Source organism: Mytilus galloprovincialis, chromosome 5 (assembly GCF_965363235.1).
Source record: "Mytilus galloprovincialis chromosome 5, xbMytGall1.hap1.1, whole genome shotgun sequence".
NCBI classification, from domain to species: Eukaryota; Metazoa; Mollusca; class Bivalvia; order Mytilida; family Mytilidae; genus Mytilus; species Mytilus galloprovincialis.
In genome coordinates this window covers 38,670,855-38,694,231 of record NC_134842.1, presented here as the reverse complement: position 1 = coordinate 38,694,231, position 23,377 = coordinate 38,670,855, and the positions used below count along the sequence as shown (strand labels likewise).

At 30.5% G+C, this 23,377-nt stretch overlaps 1 protein-coding gene across 1 annotated transcript; it reads left to right on the top strand.

Annotated features, from left to right (window-relative positions):
• Positions 1–4: 4 nt before the first annotated feature.
• Positions 5–18,291, top strand: LOC143075781 (serine/threonine/tyrosine-interacting-like protein 1). The gene is made up of 9 exons (XM_076251343.1): positions 5–269; positions 650–711; positions 6,054–6,159; positions 12,635–12,703; positions 13,087–13,154; positions 14,232–14,377; positions 15,413–15,510; positions 16,370–16,482; positions 17,452–18,291. The coding sequence occupies exons 1-9, from the start codon at positions 113–115 to the stop codon at positions 17,581–17,583; spliced, it is 951 nt and encodes a 316-aa protein (XP_076107458.1). The 5' UTR covers positions 5–112; the 3' UTR covers positions 17,584–18,291.
• The last annotated feature ends 5,086 nt before the right edge of the window (positions 18,292–23,377 follow it).

Genomic DNA, 23,377 nt, shown 5'->3' with positions numbered 1-23,377 from the left:
TTAAACTGAGATTGTTATGTAGGATTATATTTTAGGCGCAAGAACATTTGTATATTTTCGATGTGATACATCTGTACATGTGAATAAAGTAAAAATACGCTAAACGGGCGAAATGGAAGATGGAAGGGAAGAATACACTGATTGGCAGGAGTTCGCAAATCAATGTACCGAAAATCTAGAGTTGTTGGAGCCTACTGATTTATATAATTTATTGCAGCAATCAACTGTATATTCAAATTTAAGCGACCCAAATTTTCTCCTACTTATAGGTAAGGTTGTGTTAAAAAAAATCAGGTCTCTACCCCGACAGTTACCTTCAACCTTATTTCTATTCACACTGGGTTAGTGCGCCAGTATTCACACTTGCTAATATGAGGTCTTTGTGACCTGTGATAGGAGACGGGGTCTATATAATGTTCATGTCATTACTTTGCGATGTTATTATTATTATTATATTTAAATGTTTAGCTAGGAAACGATGTATGATAAATGAGCAGATATCCCGTAACAAGTACATTTGTACAAAAAAAATGTAGTTTAGCACTATTTCTTGTATGAAAATGCCAACTTCATTACTAGTCGAAATCCATACCGAGGACTTGTTGAGTATTAACTATTCAATAAAAAATGAGTTTTATTTTTTTAACAGATGCTAGAGACAAGAATGAATATAATGAGAGTCATGTTGTTACAGCTAAAAAAGCACAAAAGGTATGTCATAAACAATAAAACATTGATTTAAGATCCATCTTAATTAGGACAGTGTTACACAATTGGTAACATTAATTAATTATCAAGGAGTATTAATTAGGAAATTTATTAAAAAGGAAATAAACAATTCAATGACAATCATGTATGCTTTGGACACTAATAACCATCTGTGAATACATTAAATAGCAGAAAGCCTTTGGACACTAATAACCATCTGTGAATACATTAAATAGCAGAAAGCCTTTGGACACTAATAACAATCTGTGAATACATTAAATAGCAGGAAACCTTTGGACACTAATAACAATCTGTTCGTATACTATGGACATATATACCCCGAAGCCCATAAATGACCATGTTTACTTTAAAATAACATTTATCCGTCAGGGGTTAATTACATTATTTGACAATTAACCTCATGTAAATAGTACTCGATAACCAGATGATTATACAACCGGCCTACAGCTATAGACATGTGTATGGACCATTGGACTATATAAGATCCAGCTTTGGACTTGAAGGAGGACAGATTGGTACAAGCTATTGGTACCGGAGATTCCGCCAAGGTCTTCCCCATCGTGGGTAGGCTGGAAATCATGCGCTTAATATCCGAACGTAATCCATAAGGACTGAACATTTATAAAACTATACGATCTCGTGCCATTGTGAACTATTGAACATTCGAACAATTGAACTTTAAAAACAGTTTGTGAACATTTCAACATTTGAACTTTAGTATCTTTCTTGACTTTGTAATTACTTAATAAAATATATTTATTCTTAATGACTTCGTCACATAAGTCACGTTTTGATGCCGTTTGACCACGATCGACTTGGATTGTCTAAAATAACGCGAAGGAATATAAAAGGTAAGAACTCAGTTACTTTCATTTTTCTTAATGGACAATCAAGGTATTTCTATGTCAGTACAACATATAGAAATGGCTTTTCAAGGGATGGCACACATATTAAGTAAAGTTTTTTTATTTTAAAGGAATTGAGGCCGTATTTTTAAAAGGCTGAAAATCTGAAGTTTGTTCACGAGATATGGTTCAAATGAAACTTTTTATTGGGTGTTTCAAAGTATTATAGGTCAATTTAAAAATTATGAATATTATACACATTTTTTTTATCAGAATGAAAGGTTATTTTTTGGTGTTAATTTTTATGCAGTACGTGTTGTTTAAGAAATAGGATAGATTACACATATGATTCTTAAAAAAAAAATAATAAACCGTTTTTTTTTTGTGAAGTTCAAGAGAAGCTAGTTTTTCGTTTAAAGTAAATTTGTAAAAAGATAAAATGTTTGATACATTAGCATTTTTTGTTCCATATTTAATGGTGGTTTTTGGTCATATTATGGGTTGTTTTTTTGAAGATACACTCAATTATTCTAGAAAACATATGTTTTACGTAAAATGAGTAGAGCACCGGTGTAAATTAAGGTTGAATTAGAACCTTTGGTAGATGAAGTTAAGGGTACATTGAGGATACATTGTTTGCGTATTTTAGCCATTGATAAGTATGGATTTACGTAGGTTGGTAGTGTGTACGCACATTTGTTTAGAGAAAACAAATAGTCTATAATTTTAGATTCCAACCCCTTCTTCGGATGATTAACATAAGTGATGTTAAGTTATTAAATGGTGCAAGTTTTTTTTTATGGTGTTAGATTACGCCATATTTACATATTGTTAATAGATTAAGAGAAGTATCTTCATAAAGTAGCACATTAAAGAAAAACATGGATATGTTTGCCCTTAGGGATTTACTAGTATTGTTGTAGTAGACTGATATTTGTAAAGAAAAAATAAGAAATATATGAACTTTAGAACTTAATGACAAAATTTTAGTGAAATAGATAATTGATATAAAAGGAAAACTAGCATTCAAGTAAAATTGAAATTGAAAAGTAAACAATGATGAGGATTATAATCATGAAATAAGAATAAGGAAACAATTATTTAAGGAGTTGAAAAAAAAGAATCTTAACGATGTGTTTTGTTCATAAGTAGTCATAGATTTTTTTTTAATGGTTTTAGTTTTAAGAGGTTAGTTAAGTTTTAAATGTATATACTATTTTTAAACTCAGATCTCAACATAGTCGTATGTAAATGTATAAAAGGGATAGGCAGTAGGTTTGAAATTTTAAAACAAATGAAAAATAGATATATAAAAAAGAAAGGAAATAGTATAAGGAAACTATATACTAATTTTAGAAAAATGTAATACATTACAGAGAACGACATTTTTTTTCGCAATAAGGTGTTTTTGTTGTCAAATATGAAATGTAGAGTCAGTAACAAATTGCGCAAGAGGTAGTTAAAATTTTATTAATGGAATCTTAAATGTTGTTAATTTTTTGGTCTATATCTAACGTTAAGATTAATTAATGAAGCAAACAAAATAAAACTGTAAAAGTATTACAATTGGGAACAAAGTAACACATATAATATTTAGTATATATTATTTGTTATAGGTATTATGTAGGTGTAGGGGTTATAGAAAAGGATCACATTATATATATTTTTTTTAATTTGTGAATTTTTAAATCTATTTTTTATGTCTTGTGTTAATAAACATATATTTGTTTTTATTATGTAGGATTTTAAAAACTTGTAGAAGTTGTATACGACAGTTTTCCCCTTTTATTTTGTTTTTGTTTTGAATAGACAATTTAATATAAAAAAAAAAAGAACGTATTTGTTTTAAATAGATAATTTGATATAAAAAAGAACGTATTGATTTATATACGTAGAAATTGTGAAAACTTAATTTTGCTAGGCTTAGATAACTTTTGAACTTAAGGCGAGCTAACAAACTGTCAATTATCTGATTGATAAATAAAAAAAAAAAATAGGAAATTAAGGGGAAGTAAACAAGTTTTAGTTTGTCCAAATTGGGATAAATTTATCAGTGGGGTTTAGGTGCCATCTTCATTGGAATAGCCATATTTTTGTACTGTTAATTAATTAGGAATATATCTTGGTTAGCCAAAAAGAATGTGGTGAGTTCTGGTTCTAATGCCACGAACAATTTGGTAAAAACAAATGGTGTCTTCGCAATTGGAATAGATGTTACTGACAACAGAGAGATGTTTTCCTCCGTGCCATTGGTCAAGGACAAAACTTAACCGAATGTCGATGTTAACAGCCTCTTAAGAAGGACGAACCAAATAGCTAGATGCGTCAAATACTGCGTAATGGAGATGATGATGACGACACTTGTACAAAGATGTGCGCCCTTTCCAGCAGTTGATGAACTTTATACTTTGATGGTGACGGAAATAAAACACGAACTATGTATATCGAAATATTTTCAAATGACCTATGTGTAAATATATTCAGATGTTGGACTTGCCGAATTTTATGAACTATATATGTGGTGATGGTTACAAAAAAAAACTTAACAATGGAACTACTGGATTTACAATAGCATAAATGAAGAAGGATTATCGTATTTTCCGAACTTTCGTTCTTATTGCGAGGGAAGGAATCATGTTACACAATTGGTAACATTAATTAATTATCAAGGAGTATTAATTAGGAAATTTATTAAAAAGGAAATAAACAATTCAATGACAATCATGTATGCTTTGGACACTAATAACCATCTGTGAATACATTAAATAGCAGAAAGCCTTTGGACACTAATAACCATCTGTGAATACATTAAATAGCAGAAAGCCTTTGGACACTAATAACAATCTGTGAATACATTAAATAGCAGGAAACCTTTGGACACTAATAACAATCTGTTCATATACTATGGACATATATACCCCGAAGCCCATAAATGACCATGTTTACTTTAAAATAACATTTATCCGTCAGGGGTTAATTACATTATTTGACAATTAACCTCATGTAAATAGTACTCGATAACCAGATGATTATACAACCGGCCTACAGCTATAGACATGTGTATGGACCATTGGACTATATAAGATCCAGCTTTGGACTTGAAGGAGGACAGATTGGTACAAGCTATTGGTACCGGAGATTCCGCCAAGGTCTTCCCCATCGTGGGTAGGCTGGAAATCATGCGCTTAATATCCGAACGTAATCCATAAGGACTGAACATTTATAAAACTATACGATCTCGTGCCATTGTGAACTATTGAACATTCGAACAATTGAACTTTAAAAACAGTTTGTGAACATTTCAACATTTGAACTTTAGTATCTTTCTTGACTTTGTAATTACTTAATAAAATATATTTATTCTTAATGACTTCGTCACAACAGCTATAAAAGTACATTTAGTGTTCTTATGCACATTGATCCATGTCTTGATGGCTATAAGAAAGAACAAAAGTTAAATCATTAATTATTATTGATGCTCAGAGACTGCTATTAAACATGGCTCAAGAAAACACAATTTAGCACAAAAACAATATTACAAAAGATATGTAAATCTTCAACTAGTTATAATGTACACATGTATATTAAGGACTGCATACATGTATATCATATACATGTAAGGTGAACCATCAACAGTATATTTAACAGTTATGAGTATACTAGTAACAGTTACTAAGGGAGATAATAATTAGACACTTTATTTGAAATTCAGCAATGAGCAGGTTTATGTTCCTTACATCGTAACTACAATCCCCTTCCCTTTCATGAATGTGACCTACAGAATAAGACTATATGCCGGATTTGTAATTACATAAGCAACACGACAGGTGCCACATGTGGAGCAGGATCTGCTTACCCTTCAGGTTCCCGAGATTACCCCTAGTTTTTGGTGGGGTTCCTGTTGTTTATTCTTTAGGTTTTTATGTTGTGTCATGTGTAATATTGTTTGTCTGTTTGTCTTTTTCATTTTTTAATAAGCCATGGCGTTGTCAGTTTATTTTCGATTTATGAGTTTGACTGTCCCTCTGGTATCTTTCGTCCCTCTTTTAAATGCTTGGGAAACAACAATGCCATTCAATGCAAAAAGATTAAAAGCAAAAAATTGATCAGTTATAATTTTGTCATGATTTATTAACTACTTACATATACAAAATAAGGAGATGTACTAATACAGTTGCCAATGAGATAAATATTCTAGCAGATTATCAAATGATGTAGATGTTTGTTTCAGATTGTATCAAAAAGATATCAATTAAGATTTACAAGCTGTGACAAGCATTATAGCTTTAGAAAATAGGCATTAAATGTTGTGTTTTTTTATTTCTAATGGTATAAAAATTCCTAAACTTGATTTGTTTTTATTTTTAATGTTTTTTTTGCCAAATTCTTTTATAAGTTCGTCACTGAATGTCAAATAAAAATAGTTAAACTTTTTCACTAAATTCCATGATTTCAATTTTTCAAAAATTATCTTTGCAGGATAAAACAGGTCATTTTATGGTGCCATACGATGGGGAATTAGAATGTAAACAGAATGTTGTTGTATATGATAGTAAATCATCAACACTTAGAGAAGAAGATTTTCGTAAGTACTCAGTGTGTTGTGTATGGAAGTATGAAGTTTTTGCTATTCCAAATACATGGCATTTTTAAGACTTGCAGGACATTAAAAAACCATTTGATGTAGGAAATCAAATTGATTGAATAAGTGGCAATTGTCCTCCTTTAGGTTGTTATTGTGTGCAAATAATTTGGATGATTGATTAAATATTTATTTTAAACATTTGCATTTTATACCATTGAATAGAATAAGACTAGGGTATACATCTATGAGACAGCAACCCAGTCAAACACATAACTGAAAAAGACATCTTCATTGTTGTTCTCAACTTACAGTCTTCAACCGTAAACAGTTGTCTTAACATTTAAGATTCACAAGTCTTAAAAACCTATGAATAAGCTAAACACAAATCTATCAAAGATCTGCCATAAAAACTTTATTCTTTAAATAACAAATAACTTAAAGGGATAATTCGCGATTTTTCACTTTTCATCTTATTAAGTTCATAATACCATAAAAAACATATTCACCAAGTTTTATTTCGATATGAAAAGTAATAAAGAAGAAAATTGGGAATTATTAATTTTATTTTATCAAACTTCCTGACTTATGTGACGTAGTTTAAGTCTTTGAGCATGCCGGGAGTGAAATTAATCTCATTTAAGTCTTGTTCGTTAACCATCTAATAACGCTATTTAAAGCGCATCGACGACTTTTGGTGTAGCTATTAACCAACGAAAAGTAAGTGATAGCCATGCAACTTTTTAAATTAGATTGTAGGATTCATGTGTGGATTTTTTATACGAATTCTAGTAATTAAAGTAAATAATACAATAGAACCTTTTTATGATTTTTTTTCTTCAAATACTTTAAACAAACATATGAAACTGACACGATCGATAGTGTATTAAAAAATACATGTTTGTATTCTGAACTTTTTGCTTCATTCCAGAAAACATTTTCACTTGCTTGTACTGTGGAAATTAAATGTGTATTAATTTGTGACACTTAGTGAATGTTGAATGCGTAGTTAAACTCACGGTAATTAAAAGATTAGCATTATGTAATTCTAATCTTTTGATCTTCATTCAGTGACACCTAGGCGTCACGGTTCAGCATTTCAGGTGTGAACAACATTTCGTATGAATGATATACGGGAGTCAGTTATAGTTTTAGACACAGAAATGTAAGAAAAAGAATTAAAATGAATTTACGGGAGAAATAAGGTCGCACAATAACTGGATAGCTGTTGTATATTTTTATATATTTTGCATAAGCTCACTTTTAAATGAATTATGACTTCTGATTAGTTTTGTAACGATAAAATACTGAATTATTTTAATTGAATAAATTTATAAATAAAAATAGCCTTCTAAACACGAGTGTATGAACTAAAAATTGTACTTTTTTAAATTAAAATCGCCAACCTTTAATATTTCAAACAGATTGCAATTATATAATTTAGCCCATCCAAAGCGATCTTTATTTACCTATTTAGGAATTAATGTTCTCATCAAAATATTTTAAATCTCACAACGCATGAATACTTCAGCTATTTGAAAAAAAAGATGTTTTAAAAAATTGACAGGAAATTTAAGGATCCTCTTGGAATGGAATCAAAAAATTACGAATAGATATTCTTTTCAAGTGTGAAAAACGTCAACCAAATTTATTCATAATCGGGAGCGTCCTTATTAAAATAGTCTTCTTCTCACAATGAATAATACTTTAACTATTTGCAGACCAACGATGTTTAAAAAAAAAAGACAACGAATTTAATGTCATCTTAATTTCCCTATTTTTGAATGTAATTATAAGTCTGTTCAACTGGCAAGAATACCCCTAAAGTGGACAAGCAGTTTATTCTTTAAACTGCTGTCATTGAATATCAAGAAAGAAAATAAATCCCGAAATCAATTTGAAACTTTAATACTCAAAAGTTTTCCTAGAAAATATTCACATCCCTTGGGGTTTATTAGTGTATGTCCAGTTGCTTATGTTTTACATGAATGTCAGAACAATTGTGATGATGTCGAATTTCTTCCTTTATTGGAGAACGATCTTATTGATATATAAATTTGTGATTTTACTATGTTCATAACTTCGATGAACCGAAGCAAGTTATTATATCGACCTGTATTTAAATCAAATTGGTCCTCTTCTTCTTCTTCTTTTGGTATACAATAGTCTATCGAATTCGATGATTACATACTGTTGGCATACGTGGACTAGTCTATTTACAAAACTGTTACCCCAATTTACACAAAATGTATGTTTCTTTCTTATGTTCAATGTATACATGTATATATTTTAAATTGCGATATAGCTCCGTAACTTTCTATCCAGGCGTAGAAACCAATCGTCGACAAGTGCGTACATTTTTTTTAAAATCAATATTTCTGGTATGTTCCAATCTGTCCTTTACTATTGACAACGAGTATATATTACATTTTCCCAAATTAAACCTTGGAAAAAAAATGTAAATAGATTTTTATTTCATCAAATCTGTTTTTTTTTGGTATTATTTATATTTTTATAAATAATATTCTTTACACCAGTAATGTTATTTATAAACAAGCGTATGAGTTTAGTAATGACTAGTATATCATATCACTTTCGAACACGCAAGACAGAGATGTATTTTATACACCTGATAGTTCAAAATGGAGAGTTATAAGTTACCGGCCGTGTACACTGATCAATACCTACAGAAGTGAAACGATGCATGAACTTGCAAGCCCGACAGGAAATCGCTTGAATACCTGGACGTGTCACCTCACACCCCTCACAATACCTTTGGGTGTAATACCTTTAGTCATGCTGGTGATCAGATGAGGGAAGATCCGAATTTATTTGAATAAAATTTATTACTTTAAAGAATTATAAACGAATTAGATTTACGAAAACAGTTTTCACGGAACACTTATTTATGATTTAAACTTTGACTTTTTAACTAATTCCAATATTAACAGTTTAAAAATAACAGACTATGGTTATTTAAAAAAAAATAAGAACATTTTCCGTATCAAGTTAGTTTGTCAGATAAAACAACCGTACGATTGACAAGATATCGACACGTAATTACGACTACATCGGTTACTGTAGTTTTGGTCCTTTGTGGTTTATAGACACATCGTGATTTTTAATCGGGGAAGACGACAAAATGGCGGAACGCAGAGAATTGATACTCTAAATTTAAAATCGATGGTGATCTCTTATCTAGCGGAATAAAACTTTAATATCTATAAATTTGAGCATTTCTATACAGAATGGACATAATATCAATTTTTGATTTTTTTGCGAAGTTTCCCTTTAACTAAAAAGCATTAGACATTCATTTACAAGGTTCTTGACCTTGAACAATACAAGAATAAGTGTTACAGCCGATTTCAATGAGTACTGTAGCTAAAGGTAATATCTTTAATTAGCTTACTTGTTAGCTGAACCATGAAGTCATTGTTAGGTTAGGTAAACTACCCTCCTTTAAGAGTAGACTAGTCCGACAGATAATCAATCTATCTGTCTTAAGGACAAAGCTACTTCGAAAGGAGGATAATATACCTTACCTAACAATGATTTTACGGTTCATCTAGCTAGCAAGCTAACCAAAGATATTACCCTTACAGTGTACTCCCCAGGATTTTTGGATAGCGCTATGGTAAGCGCATAATTTTTCGACAATTCTCAGTAACTGTTGTGTTGCGGCGCCCGGTTTGTTTATAATTGATTTGTTATGTGTTTTATCTTATATTATGCTTTTGATGTTTTCTCTTGTAAGGATGTCCACATCATGCTCATGGAAGTTACCTATTTGTTAAATATTATTTTATTGTCTGGATATAGAAGAAGAGTCTTTTTCTCTCCATTGTAAATTCATATAATCCTCATATTATCTGTGTATAAAACGAAAGGAGAAGTTTTTTTCCATTATGGGTCTATACCAGACTGCCTGTGTGAAGATTTCTTAGCACTAACAGGTGATGTTGCAGAACATGTAGGACCAACAATAAAGTCATTGTCAGCTTCTGTGTTTGGTTTTGTGACCTACTGTAGCAGTGTACTGTTAACCTTACGACATTTGACAGGAATTGACATTTTTTTAGCATAATGATTTCTCATTTTTCTGACCTTAACGTTTTATAATATATACACATGGATAAAAGTATTGCAACACTAAATTGAAATTCAAATTAAAAAAGCACTCTTTATTTTTTGGTGATATAATTTGTTGAAATAGAACTAGTTAAACATTATTTAGATATCACCTGAGTTTAATCAATAAATATTGACTCGAGGAGTTCTATCTGCACATGCAGCTACTGTACTCGTAAACAGTAAAACAGATGTTTTTATCCTCATTGTTTTCAACACTTTAAGTGACCAAGTTTATAAAGTTATGTGATTGACACCTAGCAATTGGTCATCCACAACTCATAACTGCAGCAAGATGGCAGATAATCAGCATGAGAGAAGCAGGTATGTCGCTGTGACAATTGCACGTATTGTTGGTCATCACCATTTCACTATAAGTCGTTTTGAGAATAAAAATCAGGCAACAAACAATGTTAAAGACCTTCCAAGATCAAAAAGACCCCCTTTAACATCTGCTAGGGAAAATCAAGCAATATTAAGGTTGGTCAGAAGGTAACCCTTTGCAAACAGTTTAATCCTAAAAAGAGAGTGATGACCATACATGAGCCTTTAAACAAGAACTGTTCGAGATTGGCTCATCGCTACTGGTTATCGTGCGATAAGACCTTTGCCTACAAACAGACACATAGTTGTCCATATCCAATATAGTGCAGAGCTCGCCAAAGTTGGAAAAAACATAATGGAGGAAGATCCATTGTTCCAATGGAATTCGGTTTATCTTCCTTGGTCCCATCGTAGCCCAAATTTGAATCATGTTGAGCATGTATGGGACACTATTGAACTTAAAGTGCACGAAAGGACACCCCAGTTCAAACACGTTATGAAATAAACAATACTCTTCAGGAAAATAGGAATCAGAAGACGTTAAGATGCGGTTATCCGTTTGAATGGAGGCTGCACACAAAGTACAAATTCTTTGGCGTATAACGATCAACCATGATGTGAACAATTATCTAAAGATTAATTTGAAATGTCTGACATTGTAAAATTAGACTACAGTAAAAGATGTAAAATGCATTTTTTTGTGCAAAAACACATCATTTTGTTATAAAAATTTTGGTTAGATAAAACATTTTTTTTCATTTATTTTTTGTTCCTTTTAATGCCAATGATATCATTAACTACGTTTCAATATTATTTTACAAATATTTTATCATATTCCATCCAAAATGAGAGGCTGATTTTTCAAGTTTTAAAAAATCAAAGTGTTGCAATACTTTTTTCCATGTGTATATATTTAAATAGTTTCATCCAAGCTTGAAATCGAGAAAGTGAATTTCTCAAGTCGTATCAGCTTGGGGTTTGTTTTTCTAATCATATCTTCTTAATTGTTTTCAAATGGTAAAATTCATTACTGTGGAATTGCTGACTAAACAAATTTTCTGTTCGAATAGGTGATAATAAATACTTCAAAGACTTGCTCATTTTCGGAGTTCGTATGGACAGTATTAAAACCCAGCAAATTGTAACAAACCCCTGTGACTGTGTTTGATCGATTTTAAAATCATTGTTTGTTCAAAGTTGGAAAAACAAGTATGTGAGTTTCGTCGGGAAATGCGGTCGATTTATTACATCTCATTTCATTCATATATGCCTCTATATATATTCTTTAAAGTAAAACAATAGATGCCAATGTTGAAATCTTTGTTTATTTTTATCTTTCAAAGTAGCCATTTTGTAAAATTTATAAGACTGGTCCTGCAGAGTTACTTAATACAACGGAAATAATTCATTCAGAAATAGTAAACCAGTCGATCACATGATCTGAAGTAAAAAATAAGCTGGAAATTTGAAAAATTACGAAAAAAAATATAGCGAGGCGCTTGCGTTGGAAAGTTCTGCGGTCAGTGCAATAGAACAGCGGGAATTGTGATAGCGCTGAAAAGCACAGCGCTAAAATGGCCTGGGGAGAACACTGCGGCTTAGCTACATACTCATTGAAATCGGCTGTAAGCTTAAATTACAATTTAAAAGCACAGATATAGTACTTCAAGTATCTCTAAAATGACAAAATAACAGACAACAAGTTCCCACAAAACATTAATGAACTATATTATACTTTATCAAAGAAAGATTACGGTGACTGAAAATATATACCTAAAGTACATGACCTACTTAGGTATGCTTTCCTACACTCTAAAATCATGGACTGTCTTACATTAGCACAATCTCTAATACTACAAATTATATGCACAATGAGTAAATTAATTTATGTTAAAAATATTAGGATAGCATGCCTTGTCTGACAAACATGAACATTTTTTATTTTTTATTTTTATTTTGTCAAAAATATTAGGATAGCATACCTTGTCTGACATACATGAACATTTTTTATTTTTTATTTTAGCTCCTGCTTTACTTTGTGGTATGAGAATGTGGGATAATGGTAGCAGAAATAAAGTGAAAATCTTAAAAGGTAATTACATTTATTGAAGTGAAATATTCAAATTATCTCCCTTTTCCAGGGTTCCATGCAGTATCTTTTATCTTTTTGGCTTTATTTTTTTTGGTATTTTAGAATTGCAAGTTACCAACTAACAGAAATAGTTTGTTACCTATTTAAAATGTTTATCAAAATCTCATGATTACAGTAAATTTCATTGAAATGTTAACTTGTTTTCATGTGAAATGAAAGCCATTATTTTAGAAAAGATGAATGCTAGAATGGACTTCACTATTCATTTTAAACTATTGACCAAGTAAAAGTTTATTTCTCAAATGTAAGAAAAAAACACACCAGTGTAAGTTAACATTTGCAGTCTGTTTAATGATCTTTGACTAAATATGCTTCTTTTTTAGGTGGATACGAAGAATTTTCAAAATTATATCCATTTTTACGAACACAAAAGATTATGTTTATGCCTAAGGTAAGGAAGTTTTTTAATGAAAAAGCATTAGAACACACAGCAAAGTTGGAGCTGCTGACTAGATTAGTTGTGATTATTTTTTTTACTCAGGAATTTTTTTGATTTACATGTATTTTTATTATTTAATTTACGGATCATGATCAGTGCTGGTAGACTTCCTTTACTATGTTGTATAATTACAAATTTTATAGTACAAACCTTTACTGCTTTGTATAAAAGTATGAGTAAATAGAGGTAATCCTACTTTTCAAATATTTGTGTATTTTAAAAAATAGCTATAAACAGCATTGATTCTTATTGTCCTTGAAAAGGATATACCCTAGGAAAAAATCTACAGCCACAGAAAAAAATAAAGAGGAATTTTTTAACACCTATATAGCTAATGCATTAAAAAGAGAAATTCAAAATTGACAATTGATGATTCGTCTTTTCATCATTTTGTGTATGAGTGCATGTTTTATTTAACTACTTCATATTGAAAGAATAGCTTTATCTAAATAACATCAGTATGGATGTAAGATGTGACACCATATTTATTTATTTTTTCAAACATACGATATGAATGAACAACAAATATACATGAAATAAAAATATTATATATGTATGTTCTATGGATTAATTTATTTTTGTAGATCGGAGAAAATTAGCATTTTGGTGTCAGAGGCGGATTTAGGAGGGGGCCCAGGGGGCCCGGGCCCCCCCTTTTTGGGAAAAAATTTGGTTGCTTGTATAGGGAATCACTGAAGCGTGACTGGAGCGGGCCCCCTCTTAGGTCAGTCAGTGGGCCCCCACTTATGAAAATTTCTGGATCCGCCACTGGGTGTATATTTGATTTCATTGATTTGCCAGTCTGCATACAAGACTAAAGAAAATTTGAACTAAGCTTAACTTTTAAATAAGGGGTTTCCGTTAACCCACAACATAAAAAAAAATTATATCCAACAAATAAAATTGAATCCACAGTATTTCCTATATTTTGGAAGATATCTCTTCGTTTGAGATGCTTTATGTTCTGTGAACTGTAGTTTCTTTTATCATTTTTATAAATCTGTAAACACTGTGTTTTTTTTTATACAGGAAATGGATGAAATAAAACCATACCCAATAGAAGTTATACCTGGTCTGTTATACTTTGGTAACTGGAAACAAGGCAATGCTGAATACATACAGAAAGATCTGAAAATCAAAGGCCATGTCAACTGTTGTGTAGAGGCTGAAACATTGTAAGAATATTTACATAGTGAAAAGGCTTGATTTAAATAGTTACATCAGAATTCAGTTTGACAGATGATTTTTTTCCAAGTAACAATAAATCTATCAAACTGAATACTTGTTAATTGCAATTTACAATTTTAACTCTCTGAGACAAAAAAATCACAGATCTATATATATTATAAAGGACATGATGAATTTTCAAAAGTTTTTAATAAATATCGAAAAGATGCTAAACCATTTGGTCATAATTTTTAAAAGCATAATCAATATTCAATGGACAATGATTGAAAATAGAACATTTTTATGCAGGTACAGTCATTAAAGTTGTAAAAAAAGGAAGACCATCAAAGAAACATATCAACAGTAGTTAGAATGTCAAATATCTTCAGTAAATACTCATTAGGAGATTTTCCCCAATGTTGTTACTTTTGTATTTTATGTAATAAACAAGAATGTGTCCATAGTACACGAATGCCCCACTCGCACTATCATTTTGTATGTTCAGTGGACCGTGAAATTGGGGTCAAAACTTTAATTTGGAATTAAAATTAGAAAGATCATATCATAGGGAACATGTGTACTAAGTTTCAAGTTGATGTAACTTTAACTTCATCAAAAACTACCTTGACCAAAAAACTTTAACCTGAACTTCGCACTATCATTTTCTATGTTCAGTGGACCATGAAATTGGGGTCAAAACTATAATTTGGCATTAAAATTAGAAAGATCATATCATGGGGAACAAGTGTACTAAGTTTCAAGTTGATTGGACTTCAACTTCTTCAAAAACTACCTTGACCAAAAACTTTAACCTGAAGCGGACGGACGAACGAAGGCACAGACGGACGGACGGACGGACGGACGGACGAACAGAGGCACAGACCAGAAAACATAATGCCCCTCTACTATCGTAGGTGGGGCATAAAAATTAAAAAAAAGAAAAATAAGTTAATAATAACATTTTAAAATTCAATTTTCAAAACTTAAGTCAGCAATGTTTCTTAGATTTATTTGAACCAATATTCATGTATATAATTTTACAGTTTTTCAGAGCCTGGTCCACATTTATTACACTGCCAAGTATCAGATGACAATGATGCTGATTTATATAGTAAATTCCAAACAGCTTGTCAGTTTATAGGTGAGGATGAAATATTTGGTATTCCATTATCATACTTTGCTTTGAAGTTTTGGTACATAACAATATTTGTTTGTGTTCATCTAGTTTACTGTCTACCCCCTGCCACAAATGATAACTTATAGGGGTTTTGTGTTTTAGGATGGGAGGAACTAAACATACTTAATTATTTGTGTTTGCATTTTTCTTAATATTTGTACGAATTTTATTTTATAAGTGTTTGGGGAATAAACAAAGTGACTTCCATGCATTTAATACTGGAACAACCCTTAAAATGTCTTAATGAAATCTAAATATTAACGGAGGGATTGTAAAATAACATCAAAAAGTAAAAGCATTAAATCAGATATGCCTCTAGATAAAAGTTGTACAGGCAATTTGGTGACAAATGTGTGTAAATTATCTCCCTTGTTTATGAAGAAAGAAAAGGAGATATGAGATAAATATCAATGAGACAGCAACCCACATATATAAAAAAAAAATAACAAGCTGTTGAGATCAAAGTAGGGAAATCTGGACATAATTGTATTTAGAATTAAAAACTGAATTCAACAGATACAATGAAAATTTAGACTCTCTAGCTTGCTGCGTGAATAATTTATCAACTTATTTGGACTACATCCAGTTTTCAGACCTAAACATAATGGATTTTGATATCTACGAAATGCATGTTTTGATTAATAGATCTTGTGGATCTGACAAGAACTGCTAAAAAATATGAACAATCGTCATGAGTATGTAATGTAAGGTTTGGAAGCAAATGAAAATTTATGAATTTGTTCAACAGCACTCAAGATTAGAAGGCTATATTTTTTGACAGAAATCATTTGTCTCCTTCAAATGAGTATATTTTATTTTATAGATACTCACATAGAAAAGAATGAAGCTGTCCTTGTATTTGACAACTTAGGAATTAGTCGATGTGTTACAGTTGTGGTAGCCTTCTTGATGCGACATTTCAAAAAATCATTAGAGGTATGTAATATGTTACTAACAAAAAGAAAAAAATGTCTTGATATCTGAAAACTTTTCTTAGCGTTGATAAACAGTGATATAACTTAATTTGAATGGTAATTTTTCTTTCAAGTATTAAAACTTATTAAAGCGGGGTTTAATCTCATTAACATATTATGGAAATAATAACTGTTATTTTTTATAGCCACTGTCCAATGTGTCCAAGCATCTTCAGTGAACTTATTCATTATTTAAGATTTTAAATTAGTTTTTCCAGAATTATTGGCGGAAACCTGTTAAATTATCATATTTCTTTATCTAGTAGTAGTTTAAACATATTTTATTGTTCAAAATGACAAATGGATCAGTAGTTTGAAATTCAATCATTAAAGTTTACCATTAAATTATATATCACAAATTTTAATTTGCTTTAATGTATTTTTTTTTTCACAATTGCAGTACACAATGTTGAGTATTTTAAAGCCCACAAGTTTTTTTTTAGATTTTTTACTCTTTTTGGACCATTAAGGAGTGAAAACTCAATATTTGATTATGTTGTTTGTAAAAAATGAATGAAAAAAAAAACAGAATAAGGTCTTTACTCTTGGTACAGCTGCTCAACATTTAGGAGATAACTGTATTGTATTTTAAGCTCCGACGGCATCAATTGGGGAGTAAACGGGTATTTGCGACATCAAATCCCCAATTGATGCCGTCGGATCTTAAAATACAATATTGTTATCTCCATTCTAATGAAACTGACAGAAAATAACGTTAAAACATGTATTTAAAGTCTGATAAGCCGTCTGCGCTTGCACGAACGTCCCATAGCATCAATTGTCAATTGATTCCATGTAAATAAGTGACGTTATCCAATCAAAATGAACGTTACAAATGTTGTTGCATTAGAATCTTTGGTCTATTTATGCAGAAGAAAAGAAATATTCTCTTTAACATTCCAATTTATTTTTATCTTTTTTTAATTTTCAGGATGCATATAATATGGTGTTAAGTTGTAGCAGTACAGTAAGACCATACAGAGGATTTATAGAACAACTATCTAAATGGGAGCAAGATGTACTGGGCAAAAAGGCAACAAATATTGATGATCCAAATTACTAAATGCATGACATCGCTGAAATGTGTATTTGTAAAATTCATTTAATGGAGATCATGATAAAACACATTATGTTAACATCAATAGTGTCTTGCTGTGCCCTGACAGACAAAAAGTAGTGGCCTACATTTATTTTACTATAAAAAGGTTACTGCTTTAACAGCTGTGTTGTTTTAAAATTCTGAAGCAATGTTTTATTTGTCAAAGTAAACAGCATTGTGCCAAAAATTAGATCTTTATCAGTTATGTATATGTAAACATAGAATAGGACAAAGATCACCATAAGAGTACTGTGTGAACCAGTAGCTACAAATACATTTTGTCTGAAGGTGAATTTATGATGGTATCTATGATGAGTTTATTTATACTTCAGCTTGATAAATGGAATTCTTGAAGACTGTTTTCATCTCCTATTATGGCAAACATTTTAAAACTGGCTAGGTAAATGATAACATAATTTAATTTTTACCATAGTACATTACTGGTATTCATTCATACTAGTAAATGTGGCTAAATACAGGGGCTCTTTTCACCAAAAAATTTATGACTAAATTGATTGTAACATATACTTAAATGTTCATGACTTATGAATCTTTTTACTCATAAGATCTTTTGTGAAATGAGTCGCATAACTTTTCTCTAATTGAGTCAGTTTAGATCTTAAATGCCAATAGTATGTCATGTTGATGATTTACATAAAGCATAAGCTGCCAAATTGTTTGTATTTTGTTTTGTTTTGTACTGTCTGGTAATATGTTATATATGATACATAATATTGGTCTTAACATCCTGAAATTATCTCTACAGTTAATATACTCCTAAAAAGCTTCCTTGTCCATCATTGCATCTAACATGGATTAAAAGAAAAGGAATTAGGCTGTTCAGACAGTGTTTATAGAATTCATGAATGAGTCTAGAGATGTTGCTATGTAATTTTTATAACGTTTAAAGGTTGGCCTAGTGTTAGCACTAGGTCCCTATTCCATTAAGCTCTACTTCTATTGCTTTGTGCTCTCTGAAGAACATAATATAACTAAATGATAATTCAGAAATATGTAACGTCTTTTAGTTATCTGACATGAAATAGACAAAACTGTTAAATTGTTTCAGTAATAATTCAACTGTATGTGTTCTCTTTTTATTTTCAGGTTGTTATATTTGTTTTAATATTGCCTATCTTTGCTATTTATTTATTTTAATTGGGCAATATAGATATGGTCACCCATAGTTGTTAATTTCTATGTCATTTGTTCTCTTAGAAAGAGTTGTCTCATTGGCAATTACACCACATCTATTTTATATATTTTCATTCTCTTTTACTTTTAATAAATGACAGGTTTTAAATTGTATATAATGAGGAAAGACTGTTGTCTTAGGATATGTATTACATTTAAAGTGAGGTCTTAAATAATTCTTTTCAAAATGTAAGTGGGAAAAATCACTGAACTATATTTAAGTGGTGAAAATCATGTAACAATTAAATTAAATAAGATAAAGTATCATTAGTTATTTTTTGGATGCTTTATAATGACAATTGTTTATCTGTGATATATATATACATGTAGTTGATGTTAAAATGATTATCAATAAAATCATTCTTTACTTTGTTTTATTGTAATTGAAATTTTTCATTTTAAGTTTTAGATCCTAGGACAATATTTTTTAGAGATGTCTAGTTTTTGTCTTGTCTGCAATAAATATGGATGATTGTCTTGATATATATTTGCTTGAATTGAATTCCTGAAGACATGTGCTTTATAACACATTCCTTCTATGTGTAATACTACCAAAATATAGTATGTCATATTCGATGGCATACAAAATAGTTATCAAAGGTACCAGGATTATAATTTAATACGTCAGACGTGCGTTTCGTCTACATAAGACTTATCAGTGACACTCATCACAAAACAGTTAAAAAGCCAAACAAGTACAAAGTTAAAGAGCACTGAGGATCCAAAATTCCTAAAAATTGTGCCAAATAAGCCTAAGGTAATCTACTCCTGGGATAAAAAAATCCTTAGTTTTTCAAAAAAATCAAAGTTTTGTAAATAGACAATTTATAAAAATGACCATAAAGGGTCGAAAAAAAATTACGCCATTGAAATTGACAGTTGTAGGAAATTTACCCTACATTTCATTGCAGTAAAAAAAAATCTGTGTCATAAACATATATCTTAGGTATTTGAAAGCACCATTATTTTTTCTTTTGTGTTTCTATAGAATATTTGGAAACTTGAGCTTACATGGTTACTAAAGCTTGCACACAGGAAGAAAAAGGGTAAAAAGTTGATTTGGTAACTTCCAGTGGTGGGTGTTTTCTTACATACAATGAAACATTTTGTGCTTGTTTTTCTATAGTACTGGACAGAATTAAACTTGACCCATGTCTAGTATTTCTTTTTTTGAAACAGATAAATTCTGCACAATTATTTGAAAAGTGCAAATTTAACAAAAACGAATTTGGGAAAATCAATGATGGTATCACACCTTCTATGTTGTCTCAATTTTCGCTTAGTTCGTTCATATGATTCCCATGGATTTCTTGATTGATAGATCCACATGACACACGACTGTTTCCTGATATATTTCTAAGTTTAGACTTCCTATTTAGTCCCACGAAAGCCTATTATACATTCTTCAAAACTTAACTAACGAATTTACTTTACTTTTGAAAAAAAGAAAGCTTTTAAGTTGAATATTGACATCATTTTTTATGTGAAACAAAGAACACCTGGGCACAAAATATAGAAGAGTAAAAAGGAGGTGTAAAGGAAGCATTACATGCTACTTTTCCCTCTGTTTTCAAGTCGACAGATTATTGCACTTTTGCAATGAAAAACAATTTATCACATTACCTTATATTTAAAAACTTATTAAAATTTGTCAGTATAAGTATAACAATTGTTACTTACAAAATTCATAATTCATGAGTAAAATTAAATCTAACCTGTAACTTGGAATCTTGTTCTTAACATTGATTAAACGAACTTTATGTCCGCTTTAGAAATATAAATGCAAACAATGAAGACATTATGTTACTATAACATTACCAGAAACAATTCTTTTGCACCAGATGCATATTTCGATAATTTATGTCTTCTCTGAATCACTGATAATCAAAGCCAACATATTTGAAATTCAAAATTAATAGAAAGAAAAATACCCTAAACCAAAAAGGGCAAACAAGTATCTATAAAGCCTGACAGGGAATCGAAGTTTTGCTTGCGGAAGGTATATTTCTGAATTTAAGATAATTTCCAAAATTGTGTAAAAGCAAACTTTTATCACACAAAATCCGTATTTTCATGACCGTACCAAAGTACAGGCTACTGGGCTGGTGAATAAAAATAAAATAGCCAAAACAAAACCAAGGATAATCAAATTGGAAATCTCCAATCATTGCCAATCTAATTGTAAAATCAAAAGCTCAGCTATATCACTCAAATTCATAAAAGAACATAAAGCATTTCCAAAGAAACAAGGATGATACCTTTTTGAATTGCAAACAATGTCAAAATATTCAAAATCTTCAATATCGAACTTGACATCCATTTAGTCATGAGAAACAAACATCTTAAAATTAGAATGGATTAGATGAAGTTTCGAACTAATACAACATAAAGTGCCATTCTGCGATTTATCAAGAATCAAAACTCCTGACGCCTTGAATTTATTTTGACATTAAAAAGTTGACGCTTTTGGCTATATATTATTGAAAGCGAGCAAGATTTTGTGCATACCTTTTCATCTACTTTTTTTTTTTTTTTTAACTAATTACCGATTCGATGTCTAGCTACGAAACACTTTTATTATATCTAGTCTTATATTTGCTCTTGTTACACTTGTGATAAGTTAAAATTTCTATACGTCATTGCAAAATGCATTATATTCGGTTTCACTTCACCATCCATTATCTGTTTAAACCTGTTTGTCGGTACTATCTATTCCATTAATTGTAAGTTTTGCCTTAAATATAACATACATTTGATTCGATTAAATGAGATTTGATTAGGACTTTGGGTTTTGAATTTTCCTTGGAATTTGGTATTTTATTTTTGAATTGTAAGCTATGTTCTTCATTGACAAACTAACCAAAATAATATAAAGTGTAGTCGGTGAATGTTCACTTCTATCTATATGTCTTTTGATTAATTAAGTTAAGCCATTTCAGTTGAAATTTTAAAGTGTGTCTTTTTATATTTTGCTATTACACTATTGTTTCAGGTAAGGATGAAGGTTGGTACACATCAAAACTATTATTTATAGCTTATTGCATCGGTGTGAGCCAATGCACTGTGTTGAAGGCCGTATTTTTACCTATGATTTTTTTTTCTTTTTTTCTTTTACAAATTTTGACTTGGATTGAGATCGAGTTGTTTCATTGGCACTCATACCACATCTTCTTTATATGCAGTATAGTATACCTCCAACAAAATGTTTGTTTTGGAAAAAAAATCTTCAAATTCTATTTAATAAGAGGGATTTGTGAACTATCATCAATAAATAATCCATTATATTATCAATATTAGAACAACAAAGGATATATACAGATATATTCTTTAATTTGAGTGTGGCCCTGGCTTAAAATTCATTCAAGGAAATTGATAATTTATCTTTATTTAGTAAACCAATTAAAACAATATTTTTGATACTAAATAATGAAACCCCGGCTCACTGAAAGGAATGAATGTCGATTTATCATTTTACCTTAAATTTCGTATTATACATCTTATATTCTTATAAATTTTATGCGTTAAACCTTTGTTTTAATGTATAATCACGATCAGAATAGATATGTTAGATATAATATCATGCAAATTTATCCATTTATTCCAGGTGGTACAGTTGTAAATATGTACGACTTCTGATGAACAAATTTCTAACAACAGTGCTTTATAACCATCTGATTACAGTTGGGTGCAGACCAAGCATTACATGTAAACGGGCCTAAAAAGTTAACGCGGCGTTTACTCGCGTGCACTTCATGTAAACGCCGCGTTAACTCTACGTTAACTCCGAAATATTAGTAGACATAAATAGTAAACGGGCGTTTACTTTCGCGTTTACCTCCGCGTTAACGCGAAAACCGCGCGTCTTCTAATTTTGTAAAAAGTAAACGGGCGTTTACTTTCGCGTTTACTTCGCGTTAACGCGAAAAAAGCGTGTCTTCTATTTTTGTAAAAAAAATATAAACGCCCGTTTACTGTTTGTAGTAAACTCGCGTTAACGCAGATTGACCTCGTATCCTGGATACACTGACCTAATATATCACATGATAAGGTACATCAAAATATCCATCTGTCCATTTTCGATCAACACATTGACGATTGCATTTAATGAAATGACACCTCTTTAATTAATTTATTGAAAATTAATCATTGCATATAAAAACAAAATGGAAATTCGTCCTGGAGCTGTAAAACCATTTGTGAGAGGATATTAAGTATAAGAAGATCTGGCAAAAACATACTGAAGTTAGAGATGAGTTGATACGATCAGATAATGTTCAAGTTTCTAGGGGATAAGTGCATTTCTACGACGTTTTCGTCAGAGTGGATCTGTTACTGACTTTAAAGTTAACACTAGACAGAAAATATTACAGGAAGTACATCTAGAATTTATTGACGAAACAATTCCTAATGATCTAGAAATATCCGCTAGATAAATGTTTATATTTCTAATAAAAAGTGTTTTTGAATGTTAAGGTTCAAAACACATATACGTAAAATATTAAGTCATTTTAACAACATAAATAAATGTACAAATGCACACGACGATTATTTTATAAGATACACA